Raw genomic sequence first — 17,792 nt, forward strand, 5'->3', positions numbered from 1 at the left:
CTTGGGCAGCCGCGTTGTCCAATCACATCCCTCACAGCATCGCTTCGCCTCTTTCTGAAGACTTGGCCTTTTGTATGCCTACATTAAGCCTTCCTCGTGCTCTGCGTCAATACTCGCCGTTTGCACTAGACCTAGTTGGCATCGCATGCATTACCGTAATGTCAGCATTGTTTCCTTTCTCATTTACAATGTCGAATGATTATCGTCTTTGTGTGTACTGGTTTAAGCGATGCGCATTGCATGAATCGGGTTTCCAACCCGTGGTAATGCTTGCAATGAGTTTCGACCCACGCGTGCTATCCCTATGGTTGGTCGTGCACACTCATGACCCTCCTCGTCAAATTACTTCGCCAGAAGAACTATCTCAACAAACGGACAGAGCAGATCTGAAGTGCATCCAATGCTCTGATATCGTGGCCATCACTTGGTCTTTTCTTTTGACCCTCTTTAGATCACCAGTCTCGAACCGCTATCACCCGTGGACTCGGTGTTTTTTCTCTCCTTGGAACATGATACTCGGAAGATTGGCACTTGGAGCATTTCTCGCTCGGTGTTGAATGTTAAAGGCATAGGCGTGCACTACATTGGCAATACCTCCGCTTTGAGCATAATGTCCAGCACCCAACGTACGATCAGCTCTGGGGAGATCTCACGCAATCGGCCGGACCTCTGATACCACCTAGTTACCTTCGCTGCGAGAGGAGGATAAATGACATACTACGAAGTAGGAAACTTTCGCAACATAGACTTGTATATGCCTAGAGCGTGTTCCAATTCGCAGCTAGGAATACCGTTTCCTCAGCGATGCTCGCTGGTAATGATCCTTCGCCTTGCCTCGGCGAACCACTTCATCAACCTTCAATATGAACAAAACCTAGAATATCTAATTGTAGCATCATTAGATTCATTGAAACAGGGTGAACAAAGAGCGTCAACTCGGATCTCAATAGGCACTCTCAGCATGTCACTGTCTCGCTGTACGATCATGCCTTTCAGTTACCAGGCATTCACGGAGTGACATGCACTTGCTCTTTTATCGCTACTTTTCAACGAAGATACAGTTTGCAAATCAAGATGTATCTCAAAGTATAGTCTATTAATAAGTATTCTATGATCGTGGCTCTGCGCAACTAAGATAGATTCGTGAGGTTCGTGGATGTACGCTTAGGAAACATAAACGCTCTGAATGACTGGGTATTTAGGGAGGTATGGGTTGTAGACCGACTGGCACCTGGCATTGTAGTCAGATGTGGAAGCCAGCTCAATGGTCGCGGCGTTGTCGACGCCCAACTTCGCAAGAGCGCCCGCCTTGGGGCTGGCTTTGTTCCATCCAGGACCGGCAGAGGGATTCTTGATCCACGAGACAAACCAGTCGTTCTGGTAGTCAGCCAACGCCTGCTGCTCCGCTGTGACGGTCTGTCCAGCGAATACCTCGTTTCCACCGAAGAAGTAGGCGATCTCAGCACCGTGCGTTGGCGACTGGACTGGGAGACCCTGCGAGTAGTTTGCGAAGAAGCGGTAGATCCAAGTGTCCTGTTCAGTGCTACGCACATCGAGCAGGTAGTCTACAGGGCAGAAGAAACGAGCATCGCCGTACTGGGCACCGCTCATCTCAGAAACGGTAGCGTAATCAGCCTGGTTATAAGAGTTTAAAAGCAGCTGCTTCGGTATCTCAGCAACATCGGCATCAAAGGTGTTAATCCACTTGGTGAAGTTGGTGTTCTCGCCTCCATACACCAGGCCAAAGAGAGCGCCCTCGTAGTTGGAGTTACCGGTGATCAAAGGCACATGGGAGGCGTACTTGCCGGCCTTGAAACGAGCCTCGTAGTCCTGGTAGCGGGTCTTCTCGTCCACGACGGGAGTGAACCAAGTGTTGTACGTTGCGTTGAAGTTCGCGGTCTGGAAGGCATACACGTCAACCTTGCGAAGGCAGTCGAGCTGACCCTTCCCACTCGCGCAGCCGACTTCCGCAGCAACAATGTCGAGTGCCTGGTTGACAGGAGCGACGGCAGGCCCAGACTTTGCGTTGGCGGCCATCTGGACGGCACCGACCAAGAAGGTGTCAGGGTGATTCCAAAGGTAGTGGTCAACCTGAACTGAGCCGGAAGAGTGGCCACCAAAGACAATGTGGTCAGGGTTGCCACCGAAAGCTGAAGAGGTTAACGTCTATTCCAACAATCAAGGGGGCGACCTACCAGCAATGTTGTCACGAACCCATTGCAAGGCCTTATCTACGTCCAAAATACCAAAATTCTGGGAACCCGGCTTGCCCGCGAGCTCAGCTGAGTTGGGGTACGCCCAGATGCTTTCACGGGTGTTGAAGCTGACATAGATGACACCTTTGCGCGCAAAGTTGGCACCCTGGTAGGCAGGGTTGCTGCTTGAGCCAGTCACCATGGCACCTCCATACATCCAGACGAAGACGGGCAGGCCATCCTCATTCCTAGGGGTTGTATCGCAACCAGCTGGAGGCTTAGGACCATGGCAACTACCCCGGGCTGGGGGAGGGGGAGGGGAAGCGGCACGACGCTTGCTCGAGGCTGAAGAGGGTACCCAAATGTTAAGATTCAGGCAGTCCTCACCCTGTTGTGAGTACGACGTTCCCGATATGGCTTGGGGGCATGTCGGACCATATTTTGACGCGTTAAAGACGGCCCCCGGCTTTGCTTTAGGCACGTCCCGCGGTGGCTGCCATCTAGCGTAAAGTTAGTTAACCCAGTGAGATCCAATAGGATTACGCCATACCGGTTTGATCCTCCCGTTGTATCAGCAAAAGGGATGCCGAGAAAGACTGTGTTGCCAGCATCGGTAAAGCCTCTCACAGCGCCTTGTGCAAGTGTGACAACTGGCGCAGATGAGTCCGGCAAACCTTCACTTGGTCGCGGCAACGGATTTCCCGCCGCTGCGGTAGCGCAAGCGGCTGCGACTATGCCCGAAACCTTCATGGTGTAAGTTTCAGGATGTTGAGATACTGAGGAAATCTGAAGACACGAGGAGATCGTCAATCGGGCATCAAGTGGGTATTTGAACCTGGTCGCTGGAAGGAAGGGGCATGGAAGTAATCGCAGTCTTGACCTGAAATGAAGAAGATCTGCCGATGTTCGACCGCTGTGGACTATTGTCTGGTCAAAGCTGTTGATTGCCTAGCCCACCAAATATGAAAACTCATGGGTGGCCAGCAATGCTAGTCTGATGATGGTTGTGGCGGCCCGCTTCCATGCGCGTCAATTCGGCCCTTTCTGACTCGCATGAAGGGTCTTCATCGGACCAAGCGACTCCATTCCGCAGTTCGCCCGCCACCGTTGCTGAAACCTTCTTCGACTCTCCACATGTTTGCAATGATTCTAATTGGGCTTGATACCGAGGTCATAGATGTCTCCTGAGACTTAGGCACCTCCTCACGTTGATTGGCTGGGAAAGTTCCTCGCCGCGCACTACAGCAAACTACGGCCGATGCGGCCAGCATGCAGGGGAACTGTTGAACAACCGCATGTCGTTTGCTCCTAGCATCATATTACTTAATATCTAATTGAGGCTTTTTCCGGATGAGGCGAAGTAGCCGAACTTCCAACTGGAAATTTCGATGTCGATCACGTATAGAGCAAGCGAGAACACGAGGTTAGCTTTGCACATGAAGTGTTCCAGACAGGTGTTTGAATGCCATCGTCTCCCCTTGGTAGCTCCATTACACACATATGATCCCACAAGGCCCACAGACGTGCTCCTCCACTTCGTCGTCGATACGATTGAAGATCCCTTCTTCTAAGAGACCTCCTCTTGTCAGGGTCTCGCGCAAGTACCCGTAAACCACGATGGGTGACAATGGGCTGGGTCAGGTAGTAAGTGCTTTGATGTTCCCCGCAGGTTTGCTCAATGCTGATCAGCAACTACAGGTCTCCTGGTACATCTGCACTATAGCTGTCGTACCCTTTGTGGCATTGCGCATGTACTCGCGATGGACTCGTATGGGTAGACTGGCTATCGAGGACTTCCTCATCATCCTTGCTATGTGCTGCCTCATCGGCGACCTTGGCATCCAGCAGCACATGTGGAACTTGGGCTTGGGCGACATGTCGACCGTGACGCCTGAAAACTTCAAGGGAATCATGCAAATGATTGTACCTGGATCCATCCTTTACGTCTCCTCGCTTTGGGCAGTAAAATTCGCCCTTCTATTTTTCTACAAACGCCTCGCCGTACCGGGATCGAGGCTTATCTTGATCTACAACATCGCACTTGGTGGACTGGCCGTGACGTTCCTTGTCATTTTCTTCGATATTTTGTTCCAATGTTATCCGTATGACAAGCGCTGGTCGAGCGACCCAAATTGTAAGTCTACCAGAAATACCTTGAAGGATCCGTCTAACCATCGCACGCAGATCAATGTGACCCCAGAGCTGCTCAGATTAACTACTGGATCACGATCTTCTTCAACATCTTCTCGGACGCCATTATCATTGCGTTGCCGATCACAATGGTGTCGAGGCTGCAGATGAAGCTGAAGCAGAAGCTCGGTGTAGCAGGTGTCTTCGCGCTTGGATTCTTCGTCATCATCTCGAGCAGTGCGTACATCTCCTGCATGCAATTTCCACGCATTCACTGACTTCATAATAGTAATTCGAGCATACTATTCCCATAAAAATGAGACAATGCTCACCTGTACGGTATCCATGGTCGAGACGGCCATCGCTATCATAGCCGCCTGTCTGCCTGCACTCCGTACCATGATCATCGGCGGTAGCACGAACGGTCCGAGCAGCTATGGCAAGCATTACGAGCTCAGCTCTACTCGCCGCAAGACGATGGACCCCAATCGCCTGGGAGCTAGCGGCGGAGTTATCTCTGCTGCTTCGGGCTCTCGCACAAACAAGTCACACCACAACCCAAATGGTTCTGAGGACTCCCTGGTCAAGGCCGGTTTGAGCGTTGGTCTTGATGGCAGAGAGAAAATCAGGGTGGACACTACGATAGAAACGATGTATGAGGACGACAGGAAGAGCAGGGCTGAGAGTTCGAGGAGCGATATTGAACAAGCGCTCTGAGGCTCGGATTTGCCGCCTATCAATTGATATCAGCCTACAAATTCAGGCGCGCAAAGTACCTCCAAGGTGTACGATGGGTTCTCATCATCCTGAACCCTGCCATCGCTGTCTTGGTCCTCACCATCCGTGGATGCTTACTCTTGCTCCCAAAGCAATCAGAAGCATCGGTGTTCATTTTCGCGCTCATACACAGCCCCGCCCAGTTGTCCCTCGGTCTGGGCCCTGACACTTCAGGGGTCAGACCCCACGCGTGAACGAAACCAAGGTCCCCGATTCTACCGACAGGAAGAACCATGTACCCTGTCTGCGGTTTTCGTTCATCGGATTGAGTGGTTCCTGACCCATATGGTTCCCAGCGGGTCAGCCCACACCAAGTGACCGAGCTACACGCTGCAAATCACATATACCCTTTATGTCCATTTACTTCTCTGGTTCAAGATGCCAGTAACGAACGCTTACGGAACCTTGAAATCGGGTCATCCACAAATTCCCCGTTTATTTCGGCTCCCGGCATCTGGCTGGTCGCCGACATGAGTCGGTACGTCGCAACGGCAAGCCACATTCTCACACTTGTGGCGTGTCGCGGGCAACTTCCGATTCGCTGCGCCGCAAGCGTAGAACACAAATATATACTGAGGAACTAGGTGTGTCGCCAAGTGCTGAACGATAGCCTTCGGAAGTGATGACCCCCGGGAATAGCAATGCGAGGCTTAGAATTGTTCGACGCGTTGTACTCCGAGGACTGTCCACGACGCCAATATCTGGATCGATCGCTGCTAAGTACAAAACTGCCATGGATCAAGATTGATGTGCCACTATTGGATAGACACCTTGGCGACAGTAGAATGTTCTACAGCGCCGTGTCTCAACTGCGGAGGTTTTCCACATCAGATTTCAACCCTCTGCCGTACCAAAGATTTTTCTAGCCAGCTGTGTAGCTTAATTGTGCTGGCTAAAGATTGATGACTACAGCACGTTCATTTTGGGCTTGGTACAGATCTGTACTCTGCGAACAGAAGCTAGACACGCTGAATTGCACCTGCGCGCGGGGACCTCGCGAGACCTAGCTCAACAAGCACAGTGGGTCAGATGGAATACGCACATATGCACGTTAAGTGATTCATGAGTCCCTTGGCTGACTAGTTCATGGATTGCCTGAATAGACGGCCCATCCAATAGCCGCACAATACTAAGTCGGAGGTATTCGTCCGACCACCACCGCCATCACTTATTCGTTAGCGAATCCCGCTCGCAAAAAGTGATACGATATGCACTTTCACGTTACTCCTAATGTGAGACGCGTTGGCCAAAGTAAGGCAATGGTCTCCTCTAGCCTCTTTCAGCATGAATTCGCACCTCTCGTTACCAGGCACGGTGTATCTTTTTTTCTTCTTCGCAATCAACATTCATACACAATGCTATATAAAAGCGCCTAAGAGTATGTTGGTACTCGATGTAGCTAAAGCGCAACAAGAGAGTCCGTACTCCTGGACAGAAACCAATGGCGCCGGCTGATTCGTACATGAGGGGCCTCACGCTCCCTCACCGAAGCCATTCTGCTCACGTTGCTTGGCCAAAATATTCCAAGCCTTCCGTAACATGCACAAGAAAGCACCTGTCAGATCCATCCCGCCGTAGTCTTAGTCAAGACGTTATCAATCCCGTATTCATCCTGCACACCTCCCTCAGACTCAATTCGCCGGGTCCAATTCCCGTTCTCACTTCGACCCCTCCTTCCCCTCCTCTCCAGCCGCCTCTCCGCTGCCAACCTCTAGCTCTCCGCCCCCACCCCTCATCAAGACACCCTTCGCACTCCCAATCCGCCAAAGACAGATCGCGCTCCAAATCTGCGCGGCGACAAACGCGACGAACAGCATTGGCGTGAGCGCCTTGTTCAGCGTGCTCCAGCGACGAAACAGCGCGCCGTAAAACCAGCCTACGACGGCGGTTTCGATGGTGGTGCTGAGGACGGAGACAACGAATGCGGTGCGCAGCGCACGGTAGAGGAAGGCGTGACGTGTGGGGTAGAGGCGATAGAGAACCATGGTGAGGTGGGTTATGGCTTCCGAGAGGATGTCGAAGACGCCTATGGTTGGTTAGTGCGTGGGCGGGTGGAGATAGGATACTAGCGTGTGTTTGTAGAGCAAAGGCAGAATAGAGTAAGGGAGCCGTACCCCAGACCAAGCAGAGTACCATCTCGATGGTGGTATCCTGCGCTCTGTGTGTGGCCGTGAAGGCGAGAGCTAGCTGCGCGATTAGTATCGTGCAGGAGTGGCTGCGTGGTTTGTTAGCGGTCGTAGTCTCACACAATGGTAGAGTACACGCACTGCACCCAGGTTATATAGCTTATGCCCTGGCGGTAGCAAAGCTCGAACAGGTAGATGGCGGTGTATGTGTGGCTACAAAGGAACAACACGTCGCCGATTGTGAGGCGTGCGACGAAGCGGGTGTTGAAGTTGTGGCCTGACACAAGGGCGCAGAAGGGGTATATGCCTGATGAGCAGCGTCAGGAACTAATTTGGTTTCCTCTCGAGCAGCAGAAGACTTGGGTTTGGTGCAGGCAAGAAAAGCAGGGACCTGTACCGATGATGAAGAGGCAGACTTTCATGACCAAGCTTAGGTGGTGGTTCACCAGCGTTCGTTGATCTCGGGGCTTTAGCCGTGCATAAGCTCTCCCATGGAGGCTGTCTTTGTGCATCATATAGTTCTCGAGCACGAATTGTTTCAGCAACGCGAAGACGATGAGAACCTGTGCGCGAAGCTCGATGTCAGTGTGACATAAGAAAAATACGGACAAGAGCGAGCGGTCGATTCCATAGAGTCTGTTCGAAGCACGCTGTGAGATAGTTTCTGTGCAATTACAGGTCGTGGTACGGTGTCGTACACTTGACTGGTACCGAGCGAGCGTGTTTGGGAGAGGCTGAAAAACCAAAAATCACTTACAGCAGCGACAAAAACAACAGAGAATGGAAACATCTCCGACATCGCCATTGGCCTCAAGCACGCGAATGCCAATCCGGGCGGCGCCTCGCATGTCCAGTTGCCCCTCTCGGACGCGAGGTCTCCATGATGTCCCAATGCAAACTCCATTTTACACCCGTAAAGTAGAGGGAAACCGATGTGTCAAAGGAATGTGAGAAGCAGAGAGTGTCTGGCAATGCGGGAAATTGAGCAGAGGCGCGCTGTAATGAGGGACAAACGGCCGGGATTGTACAGCCTGATATTGTGACGCCCTTTTTTGGTGACACATTTGGATCGCGGCAGGTGCGAGGACCGGCGTCGCCGTGTCGGAGCCTGGGCCCGTCAGACGCGGAGGCGGAGGCACGCGATGTGAGAGTGAAGCGCTATGGATCTCAAGTTTTCAAACACTGCGCTACAGGGAGGAGAAACATACTCTGTGCGGAAACTGCAGCCCTTGGTATGTTCATTGATATGGCTGTTGCCCAGAGGCACATTGTCGCGCACCTGTTGCCGGGGCAGGTGCGCTCGAACAGCGGTTGACGCCCGGCAATCAAGCTCGACTTTGCGACGGCTTCCACAAAGGAAATTGAACTTACGCAATAATCAGCCTCGCCGCTCAGCCACATGACGCGCTTCAGGGTCTCAGTGGATTGCGGAGAAAGGAGACGAGCAGTGGCCTGTGGTTGGATGATGCGTATAATAGAGCCGAGTTGAAACCAAACTACTGTGGCTGCGTGGTTTATGATTATTGATTAAGCTTTTTGGGAAGGAGCTCGGGGTCTAGGCCGTCCAGTCGCAACACGTGGGTCGTAACGGCCAGATGCTTAATCAAAACAAGCTTTCTTGGCAAATGCTTGATGCAGGATCCGAAGGCACAGCCGCGTTGAATCAACTCGGGGTTCCTGGTGCCCGTGTAAGAACGCCTGGAGCTGCCCACGGGCACTGGCCTGCTGTGACCAGATAGGTTTCAGCAGGATACGTATCGCAAGTTCGCCATGTCTTCTGGATACGGGCTGAGAAGAATCATCTTGATTACCTTGCACAAGCACTAGTCCAAACACCTTGCCGTGAGTTCTCCAGGCTGAGCTATGTATCCATTCGCCTACAACGCCTTCCCATGCCAAATCGCAGCAGCCTTTCTTCTATATATGTTATACATTCACACGTACCATAGTGCCATCCAAGCACATGACCATTAATCGTCCTTGCCCCAATCATCCCGCCTCCCGGCCTTGTTGGGAGTCCTCTCGCGACTCGTCCCGGGACTCCTACGTCTTCCTTTGGGCGGCGCACTCAGAAAGTCGTCAGGGATATCGTTCCAATCCCTTGTGTTTTTCGGGAGCGGTACAGGCTTGGGCGTTTTCCGCTGTGCTGCGCTCGCTTCGTCGCTTGACATCTCGTAATCGTCGCCTTCGTCGTCGTCGGATATGTAATTGTATCGATCGAACTTCCGCCGGTCAATGGACTGCAGCTGGACATCTCCATCCGCATACATGCCGTTCTCCCTTCCGAGAATTTGATCAGCTTTGCTGGGGCTGCGGCGGCCTTCGGTTGGTGTTGACACTATACCATTCGAAGTGGTCAAGTATCGGGCGTCCTGTCCGCGTCGACGGGACTCCTGCCACTCGGGCCTTCGAGGTGCTCGCTGGGGTGGAGCGAAGCGGTTGATCTGCCAGGGTTCGGGGGCCCGTGTGTCGCGCCTAAACTCGGCTTCAGTAGGAGAATCAACGCCCCAGCCAGCGTCGCGCTCACGCTGCTTTTGGATTCGCTCTTCTGCCTCTCGCTCGTTCTTGATGCGTTCACGTGCCGCTAGCCACTTCGGGCTTGCTTCCCATGACCACCCATCGCCGGTTGTGTTGCATATGGGCACAAACCACAGAAGCGCGGAAGGCCCGAATACATGTCCTACGTTCCGTTTCCACCCCAAATCGAATGCGTTGGGTAATTGTTCGTTGTCCCGTTCGTCTAGATAGGACTCGTAGGACTCGTAGCGTTGTTGCCGCTCGCGGTACTCGTAGGACTGCTGGTTCGGGTGTGAATAGCCGTTGCTCGTAGGGGCGGGCGAGCGAGCACAACGCTGAGAGGGTGATGAGACCCCTTCTTCAGGTCGAGTAATCCCTGGTAGAGCATTTGCGTGGATCTCGCGGAGTTGGTCGCTAATGCTTAGCCGTCCGTTGGCCTGGGCGTCCAGGTAGTTGCGGTCTGAGAGCTGAGCTTTCATGCTATTCCGCAGTGGCGACAGATAGCGCGTCTTTTCCAAGCTCTCGATTGTTGTTTGCCCTCGAATCGTCAGATAGCAATGCCAAGCAGTGAACCCAGTTATCACCACTCCAATGATGCCAGAAAGAACAGCAAGCAGGACATAGTTCACCGGCATAAATGACTCGGAGTAGTTCCCGTCGTTCAAAATCTCGGTCCACACCCAAGTCGCTGATGTCGCAAAAGCTACCCAACAGAAGAATGTCAAATAGATCAAGAAAAGGAGGAAGGCCTTGTAGTTGTGAAGTCCGACGCACGCCGCCAGCCACGGGCAGTGGTGGTCCATCTTGAGCACACATCGCTTGCAGGTTGAGCAATGGTGGGCGCGGTCGGGTTTCTGTGCTTGGCACTTTTTGCAGAATCGTATGTCGCCCGTAGATGCCTTGACCGTGAAAGACGTATACTGCATGCCTCCTCCTTCCTGCGTGGGCAGTTGACTATAACCGTTTGTGACGTTGAGCGGCGAGCCGGGGTCTGTGAATACGGCGGTCGTGTAGCTCCAGTTAAGCATCATGTACAGGAAGAAGCCGAGCGCGGACGAAGACTTGCCTGTGCGTTGTGTTAGTGGGCTGACATTGCTTCCCAGGCTCTACGGGTCTTTGGTCTACCATGTACAGAGACCACGAGATCTGCCCATGCAATCTGTACATCTAGCCAATGCCCGGAAAATAGAGCGTAGCCTACCTGTCCAACGATTCTTGGACGTGTTGAAGCCTATGCCCACTTGGACCCAGGCGGCCCATGACGTCAAACCATACACAAACACCAGCGGAAAGTAGGTTATTGTGCTACAGCAAAAGCGTTCCACCTTCCTGGCCCACGCACGGCGGCGCATGTTTCGCGATGGTGATGAGGGCGGCGAAGGCGATCCCAACGTTGCCATCCTTCCGCAGCACACGGCTCAATGCATGCGATGAGGCTGGAGGAGCGAAGAATAGTCGTCTAGAGCAACGAAGCAAGGTGGCGTTGATCCATAAGGTATGCGCGCGTTCGACGCGGAGGCAGCGAAGAGGGCGAGGCGGACGAGTTTCGGCGAGGTTTCAGGGACAACTGCAGCACCGCCGGCAGAAGCTATGCTAGCGGGTCGGCGCGGCGCGGTGGGCTTAGAAGACAAACAACGACACGATCTGGGGTGTAACTAGGACAGGTTGGAGGGCAAGCCAAGTAGGAGAGGTCACCCTGTCCTCGCCGTTGCGTTTTCGTTCTGAGGCGCGGGCTGACTGCCTCCAGGATCCAGCCAGACACCGCGACCCAGCAATCTGGACCAGGGTTCGCCCGCGGGCGCTAGAGCAGCACGTGACCCCGGACTCTCCCGCTTTGCGTGGGAGCAACCCATTCGCAAGACAGCAGCTCCGCGCGGCTGGCGACTCTCAGTAGTCATCTCACGAAACAATGGCGAGCAGCCCGGGTCGGCCGAAGCCGATAGCTGTTGGGCCGATAGTGCATCCAATGTTCACCTGCAGTTTTTGTACCCATGGACTCTACCACAGGTACCACCAGTGTCGCTTGGCTCCCCTTCTGCCCATTCAATTACCATCGACGGTAGCAGCCAGTATCGAGTACTACGTTCGCAATGTTGCAAGTTTCGTTCCGATTGAGCACGACACGCAATCACCCAAGAGCGAAACAAGGCTTTGCGGCAGCTAAACGGATCGCCCCGAGTCTGTCGCAGTAGGGCGTTCATCATGACAGGAAACAGAGTCTCCAGGCGGCAAACTAGCGTACTATTCACGGTGGCATCCTTTCCATAGATAGGCTTTTGTCACACGCGGCCATAACTACGTGGCCTTGTATGGTCTATCAGCGTCACTGCCTGCCCATAGCGGTACAAACGCTCCTTCCCCGTGGAGCTGCCAACGTCTTGGTGCATCTCTCGCTTTCCTAGCTTCTGTAGATATACCCAGGGCCGCCCCCCGTCATCCTGCAAACCACAACACCTTACTGAATCAAAACATCCCACTCGTTTCCCGTGTGTACGGCCGCGATGCTCGCGCCCAACAGGAAGAGGCTATTGCCTCTGCTGGTCGGACTTGTACTTACGTTGTCGTTTTGTTTTCAGTACAGAAATACGGACCGTATCTACATCCAATGGACACCGTCGACTGAGACACAACAAACCAAGCTTCCCGCCAACCGCACGCTGGGTTTTGGCGGTGCGGTCGTCGTATCGAAAGAAGGCTCCAACCGACGGCATGCCTTTGTGCAACAAGCTAACGTCACCGAATTCGACGTTACCATCCCAAAGCAGCCGCAGTGGACAGAGAGCGACGTGCAAAAGTTTCGCAATAGCCAAGAAGACGATGTGCAGCACGGCTCAATCCTGGCTTGGATGGGACACCTCAACGTCCTACAGTGGTAAGCTCCGTCCTATATAATCTGTGTTGTGATGATAATTTGGGCTGATGAAACGCTGCCAACAGGTTCCTCGATTCTGGCCTTGAGACCGCACTAGTACTCGAAGACGATCTCGACTGGGACATACGCCTTCGTAACATCCAGATCCCGCTTGCCGCAAATGCCGCGCGTACTCTCATGCCCCCGAAGCGATCTCTGAGGCCTCCCACCAGACTACCGCAAAACCGCACACAGTACTGGGGCGATCATGGTGCTTGGGATCTCTTGTACCTCGGTCACTGCGGAGATTACTTCAACAGAGTCACATACGACGGCCTAGTTTTCGACAGCAAACCCTTCACCTTGAACGATGTGCCGCACCTCACGTACCACGACCCGACCATGCCCCCGCGATCGGAGCTGCACCCCCTTACCCAGCACCTGTTCAGCATTCTAAACATCCCCGAGCATGGCCGCACCTTCCACCGCTCGAAGTTTCCCCTCTGCTCATTCGCCTACGCAGTCACCCGTCCCGCTGCCGAACTCCTCCTCACTGCCCTCGCACCCCCGAAGCTTAAACCAGGGGGCCCCCGCGCATTCGACGTCGCGCTCCTCCACGCCTGCTTGAAAGGCGCGCGAGAGACGAATTCCATCACAACGCGCTGGGCGAACCCAGCTTCCCATCCCGACCGCGGTCTGCGCTGCTGGACGCTCAACTCCGAACTCTTCCACCATGTCCCGGGCGAAAGCGAGATCGCGAAGATTGGGAAAGAACATGGGGAGGATATCGGACAAGGATTGTCGCCAGTTGATTGGGCGGGTCAGGCGCAGACGATATTGCGCAATGAGACTACAAATATCGGCTGCGGGTTTTGGAGTGGAGCTTTTGCCTTTAAGAACGGTGATACAGAGCGCCTCGAATTTCTCCGCGAGCATGTAGGAAGAGAAGGGAAGTGTTTGAAGGAGGGCAGGGATGCGGTGTAAGTGAAGCAGGCTCGCCCTACTTGAATAACGTTTGGATACTGTTTGCTGTATATGATGTTATGAGTGCAAGGCTTGGATATGACTAGTTCGCGGCATCTCCTGATTATGGGGTATGTTCATCTGGAAATTGCGCGGAATGGCGTATGCAAGATACCACATTTTATTTATGCTGGGCAGCAAGACTGCCGCAGGCTTCATGTATGTAGAATAGATTGATGTTATATGCAATGAGTTCGACGGTAGTATGCGCGACTTGGACTTCGATTTGAACAAGAGAGTGGACTGAGTGATGAGGTGTGACGACGGGCGGTGGTGTTGGTCGGCGTAGACGTTGATAGGGTCTTATGGAAATGCTTCGAGCGGTGCGCGGAGGTTCTGGTTTGGCGACTGAAAATGTGTCATCGTAGTTTCTGGGCTCATCTGCTTTCTGTAAGCTCGAACACGACCTTTTGTGTGAAGCTGTCAGTCGATTCTAGGGGTTCATCAAGGTGCATCAATTGAAAGAAGGCACTACAGGCACTATCACTCACTGCGGAAGAACCATCTGTACAGGTTTATGACATTGATAGATTGGAATGCTCTTCTTGCGTAGCTTGCACACGTCGACTCCGCAGACTTTTATTTCGCACCACGTCCGTTTACGCAATGGCAAACGTCGCTGTTGGTAGATTCTTCATGTAATCCTTGATCTTGTCTCCAACTACCGTGTCGCCCTTGTCGGGTAGATGTTGCCATGAAGTGAGGAGATCCCAGAAATGGCCAAGCCAAGACTCCACAAGGGCAAAGTGCGCCTCGATTGGCCTAAGTACTAGAATGTGATTACAACCGAATAGTACGACTATTCGATCGCTGGGGTTCCTGGAGACAGTGTGCAGGGGGTGTCTATCATCTTCAGTCCACAAACGGAATTGTATTGGATCGTACGGCTACAGAAATAACAGTTCGCTTTCTGTATCAAATATACTCGAGAAGTCTGCTGTTTCTTTGAGCGTCTCGATTGTGAGGCCATCGGAAATGAAGTATAATTGGGGAAGACTAGAGAAGCCGGTGAGGTCTCATGTTGGCGGACAATCCTCGCAATTTGTTCTCCACAGCAAACGTAACCTAAGCCTGCTTTCGGAATTATAACGTGGAGCACAATATACGCAACTCTCGCATCTACATGGCACATTTCAGGCAGTCGCGTTCGCATGGCCATTCCCCAGCCCACCCCTCCCATCCAGCCCCCAAGCCCTAACGATCCTCCTTGCAACCCCCTCCCCCGCCCAATATGCCCCCGTCACCGTTCCCAATGCCACGAAAGGCGCCGTGTGCTCACCCGCAAACCAGAGCCCTCTTCCAGGCAGGCCTCTCCGCATAGTTTCAATATCACGATCACCAGCTTCCAACCCGACCTGGAAATTACAGTAGCTACCATACCCAGCGAGCTCGTCATTTGCCCAGGTGGTAGCAAGTATACGGGTCGGTTGGTGAGATGGGTCGGTCGGGGAGTAGTTTGGTAGGCGTGAGAAGTAAGGATGGAAGAATTCGGTAAGGAGCGTCCGGGTGGCCTCGTCGGGATCCACAATGGGAGGCGTGTGATCTTTCAGGAGTGATGCGAGGTGAAGAGATGTGGGTCCGTACGTGTAGAAAAGGAGAGTGGGATGCGCGGTGGAAGAGGGTAGTGCGGCGAGGTTCATCGCTTCTTGGGCCCATTGGGACGGATTTGTAGGGTTGGCGTAGGTAGGTTTCGTCCAGTGGGTGAAGCCTGGGTAGTGGGCTGGATTGATAGTTGGATCCTTTGCATTAGTGGATTGATGAACTGGGGCTGTCGTAGCGGTCACATTTGGTATTGAATGGTCGTGGGATTTGGACGTTGTGAGGTCATTGGATGTTGATTCGTTCCAGAAAGCGGTCGGGAAAGTGATATATACCTACAAAGTGTCAGGTCGCTGTTACAGGGAAACCTCGAGTGACATACTTTGTCCAAATGTCCATAGCCAATTGAGTTTATTGCTTTCTTGAGCCCATCAGGAAGCTCAGGCTCGAAAGCACTTTCGTGTGTCTTCAACCATCCGAGCGGAGTGGTCGTGACGACCTCATCGAAACCTAAGCTTTCTTTCCCATCGATCAAAACTTCAACACTCGGCTCTTCTTCTGTTCCTGATGACACAATTTTCTGCACCTTGTGCCCAAATTTGACATCCGCTCTCTTAAATGCAGGTTCTGCTATGCGGTCCAGGACCTTATGGTATGTTTCCGCAACAAACAGATTCTCTCCGTCGATGCATTCCTCCAGCCAAAAGAACTTCAGACTTTGCTTCTCGATCGGGCTGCCTACAAAAGCTCCCCACATCTCCGACATGTCTAGAACGGTTTGCCTTTTTTTTCCCACCGAATCATCACCGTCCATCTCCTGAGGTATCAATTCTGGTACCTTTTTCTTGAAGAAGTCGTAGAGGCTTTCCTTGGGTGATATAGAAGAAGAATCGTCTTCAGAGTATTTCATAGCTTGTTCGATGACTTCCCACACGAGCTCTGAAATCTCGGCTGCCTCTTTTGCAGGCATCTGCCTACCCGATTCGTCGAAGACCGATTGTCGTCCATCCCAGTTAATTGATAGTGTACTCGTCTCATTCGCCAAGTCTAGTATAGGGTTGTTGTCCGTCCCATGTATCCAGTTCGGGCCACTTGCGACGTGTTAAAAGAAAATTAATCATGCCAGGCATCATTGGTACGAAAATGGCAAGGCACACCTACAGATCGACTTTGTGACCGAGAGCGTCGCTTTGGCAGAGCTGGAAACATCAGTCACGTGTTCTGACTGGGCGGGGTAGTTGTTGAGTGCTTACTCTACCACCAACGCGATTTCTCCCTTCTAGTATCGTGACTTTGACGCCATGCTGCAATAAAATATCGGCGCAGCGAAGTCCGGCAACTCCAGCGCCCACAATACCGACATGTGGAACCTTTCCTCCAGCTCTCCGTACCGCCATATCGTGCCCGTTCGATTCCAAAGACCCCTCGGAATGCGACGAACTTGAAAGGTCTTTTTGCATGCGTGTCAAAATATCTGGGTCAGAGTTAGGTCTGTTGTTGGGGATAAATGTCCGAAAATCAGTCATGATGAGGTGGCTTGGTGTAAGCTGGTGTAGGAGGGGTAGACCGCTTGCTCGGCGTGTGTAATTGAGACGTTGTGAACAATGTATGTAGCAACAGATAGAAGCTGTAGGCGTAGCGCTGTGTAGCAGATGAAATAACCAGGCCCGAGGCAAGCCAGGACAGTTTTGGTGCGCCGCGCCCTTTGTGGCACGAGGCCAAGGGTAAGGGCCTGAGTGGACAGATAAAGCCACATCGCTAGATAATCATAGATTGACCGAAAATGGTAGAACGATTTACATTCAAGGGATGTTGAAGATGAGGCGGTCCAATAGAACGGCAGTCGGTGGTCATACGCTTAAACCCGTGGAAACGTACCTCGTGTTCTACGTGGTCGTGTGGACGCGCGCGTTATTGACCCAGCCTAGCGGCGTGGCCTTGGAAGGGTAGAGTATGGAATCTTCCTATAGCGCAACGCAAAGATGGAACGGAGTGATTTGTTGGTATCGAGAGGAGGTACTGCGCAGAAAACAGTGAGGCGTGGAGTCTTCCCATGACAACGGAGATATGCTAACCTTATCAGAATCTAGATGCTCATTGGACACCGCACGCACACAAAAGAAGGCACAACACGACCGTGTAGCGACTAATGCAGAAATGCATCCAGAGGTTTGGAACTATAAGAATCACATGGCAGAGTCCATGCGAAGAAAAGTGAAGGGGCCGTTCATAATGTGGTACAAGTACCATTGGTATCCCATAGGTAATGTTGAACTACTAGACTTGTCTGTACTGTGGATACGCGTATTGCTGTACGACAATGGAGCAACGGTTTCCCTGCGCTCCAAGAGCGAGACCTTATCATAGCAGATGAACTCGCCTTGTTCAACTGACCATGGTAGCTCTGTTCATCTTACTTGAGATTGGGTATCAACCATCGATTGCTCCATATATACAGATCTCTCAAGCTATTCCAATGACTGAGAACTTTCTTGACTCTCCAGATCACCTCCTCTTCCGCTTGCAGCTTACTTTTTGCATATACCTTCGCAATCCCCTAGCTACCTCTCTTCACCTCCCTGATTGCGGCACACCGCGCCAAATGCATTCGAGGGTATTCGCCTTTTGAATCTC

The 17,792-nt window shown here is 52.6% G+C and overlaps 6 protein-coding genes across 6 annotated transcripts; 2 read left to right on the plus strand and 4 right to left on the minus strand.

Moving 5' to 3' along the window:
* Positions 1-1,076: 1,076 nt before the first annotated feature.
* CC84DRAFT_1111015 (alpha/beta-hydrolase) lies at positions 1,077-3,125 on the minus strand. The gene is made up of 3 exons (XM_018175267.1): positions 2,746-3,125; positions 2,196-2,695; positions 1,077-2,150 (listed from the first exon to the last, which is right to left on the minus strand). The coding sequence occupies exons 1-3, from the start codon at positions 2,943-2,945 to the stop codon at positions 1,165-1,167; spliced, it is 1,686 nt and encodes a 561-aa protein (XP_018039905.1). The 5' UTR covers positions 2,946-3,125; the 3' UTR covers positions 1,077-1,164.
* A 687-nt stretch (positions 3,126-3,812) lies between these two features.
* On the plus strand, positions 3,813-5,042 carry CC84DRAFT_1212958 (uncharacterized protein; the record flags this gene model as incomplete). The annotated part of the gene is made up of 4 exons (XM_018182492.1): positions 3,813-3,839; positions 3,894-4,329; positions 4,380-4,562; positions 4,615-5,042. 4 exons carry the CDS (start codon positions 3,813-3,815, stop codon positions 5,040-5,042), a joined length of 1,074 nt encoding a protein of 357 aa, XP_018039906.1.
* A 1,562-nt stretch (positions 5,043-6,604) lies between these two features.
* CC84DRAFT_440618 (uncharacterized protein) lies at positions 6,605-8,260 on the minus strand. The gene is made up of 5 exons (XM_018186291.1): positions 7,986-8,260; positions 7,626-7,791; positions 7,370-7,535; positions 7,217-7,317; positions 6,605-7,128 (listed from the first exon to the last, which is right to left on the minus strand). The coding sequence occupies exons 1-5, from the start codon at positions 8,130-8,132 to the stop codon at positions 6,761-6,763; spliced, it is 948 nt and encodes a 315-aa protein (XP_018039907.1). The 5' UTR covers positions 8,133-8,260; the 3' UTR covers positions 6,605-6,760.
* A 772-nt stretch (positions 8,261-9,032) lies between these two features.
* CC84DRAFT_1160676 (zf-DHHC-domain-containing protein) lies at positions 9,033-11,483 on the minus strand. The gene is made up of 2 exons (XM_018177552.1): positions 10,947-11,483; positions 9,033-10,811 (listed from the first exon to the last, which is right to left on the minus strand). The coding sequence occupies exons 1-2, from the start codon at positions 11,095-11,097 to the stop codon at positions 9,199-9,201; spliced, it is 1,764 nt and encodes a 587-aa protein (XP_018039908.1). The 5' UTR covers positions 11,098-11,483; the 3' UTR covers positions 9,033-9,198.
* A 763-nt stretch (positions 11,484-12,246) lies between these two features.
* Positions 12,247-13,580, plus strand: CC84DRAFT_1183853 (uncharacterized protein; the record flags this gene model as incomplete). The annotated part of the gene is made up of 2 exons (XM_018180709.1): positions 12,247-12,617; positions 12,683-13,580. 2 exons carry the CDS (start codon positions 12,247-12,249, stop codon positions 13,578-13,580), a joined length of 1,269 nt encoding a protein of 422 aa, XP_018039909.1.
* Positions 13,581-14,752: 1,172 nt separating this feature from the next.
* CC84DRAFT_1183854 (FAD/NAD(P)-binding domain-containing protein) lies at positions 14,753-16,555 on the minus strand (the record flags this gene model as incomplete). The annotated part of the gene is made up of 4 exons (XM_018180710.1): positions 14,753-15,493; positions 15,541-16,249; positions 16,320-16,357; positions 16,412-16,555. 4 exons carry the CDS (start codon positions 16,553-16,555, stop codon positions 14,753-14,755), a joined length of 1,632 nt encoding a protein of 543 aa, XP_018039910.1.
* Between the last annotated feature and the right edge of the window lie 1,237 nt (positions 16,556-17,792).

This window comes from Paraphaeosphaeria sporulosa (assembly GCF_001642045.1).
Source record: "Paraphaeosphaeria sporulosa strain AP3s5-JAC2a unplaced genomic scaffold CC84scaffold_2, whole genome shotgun sequence".
NCBI classification, from domain to species: Eukaryota; Fungi; Ascomycota; class Dothideomycetes; order Pleosporales; family Didymosphaeriaceae; genus Paraphaeosphaeria; species Paraphaeosphaeria sporulosa.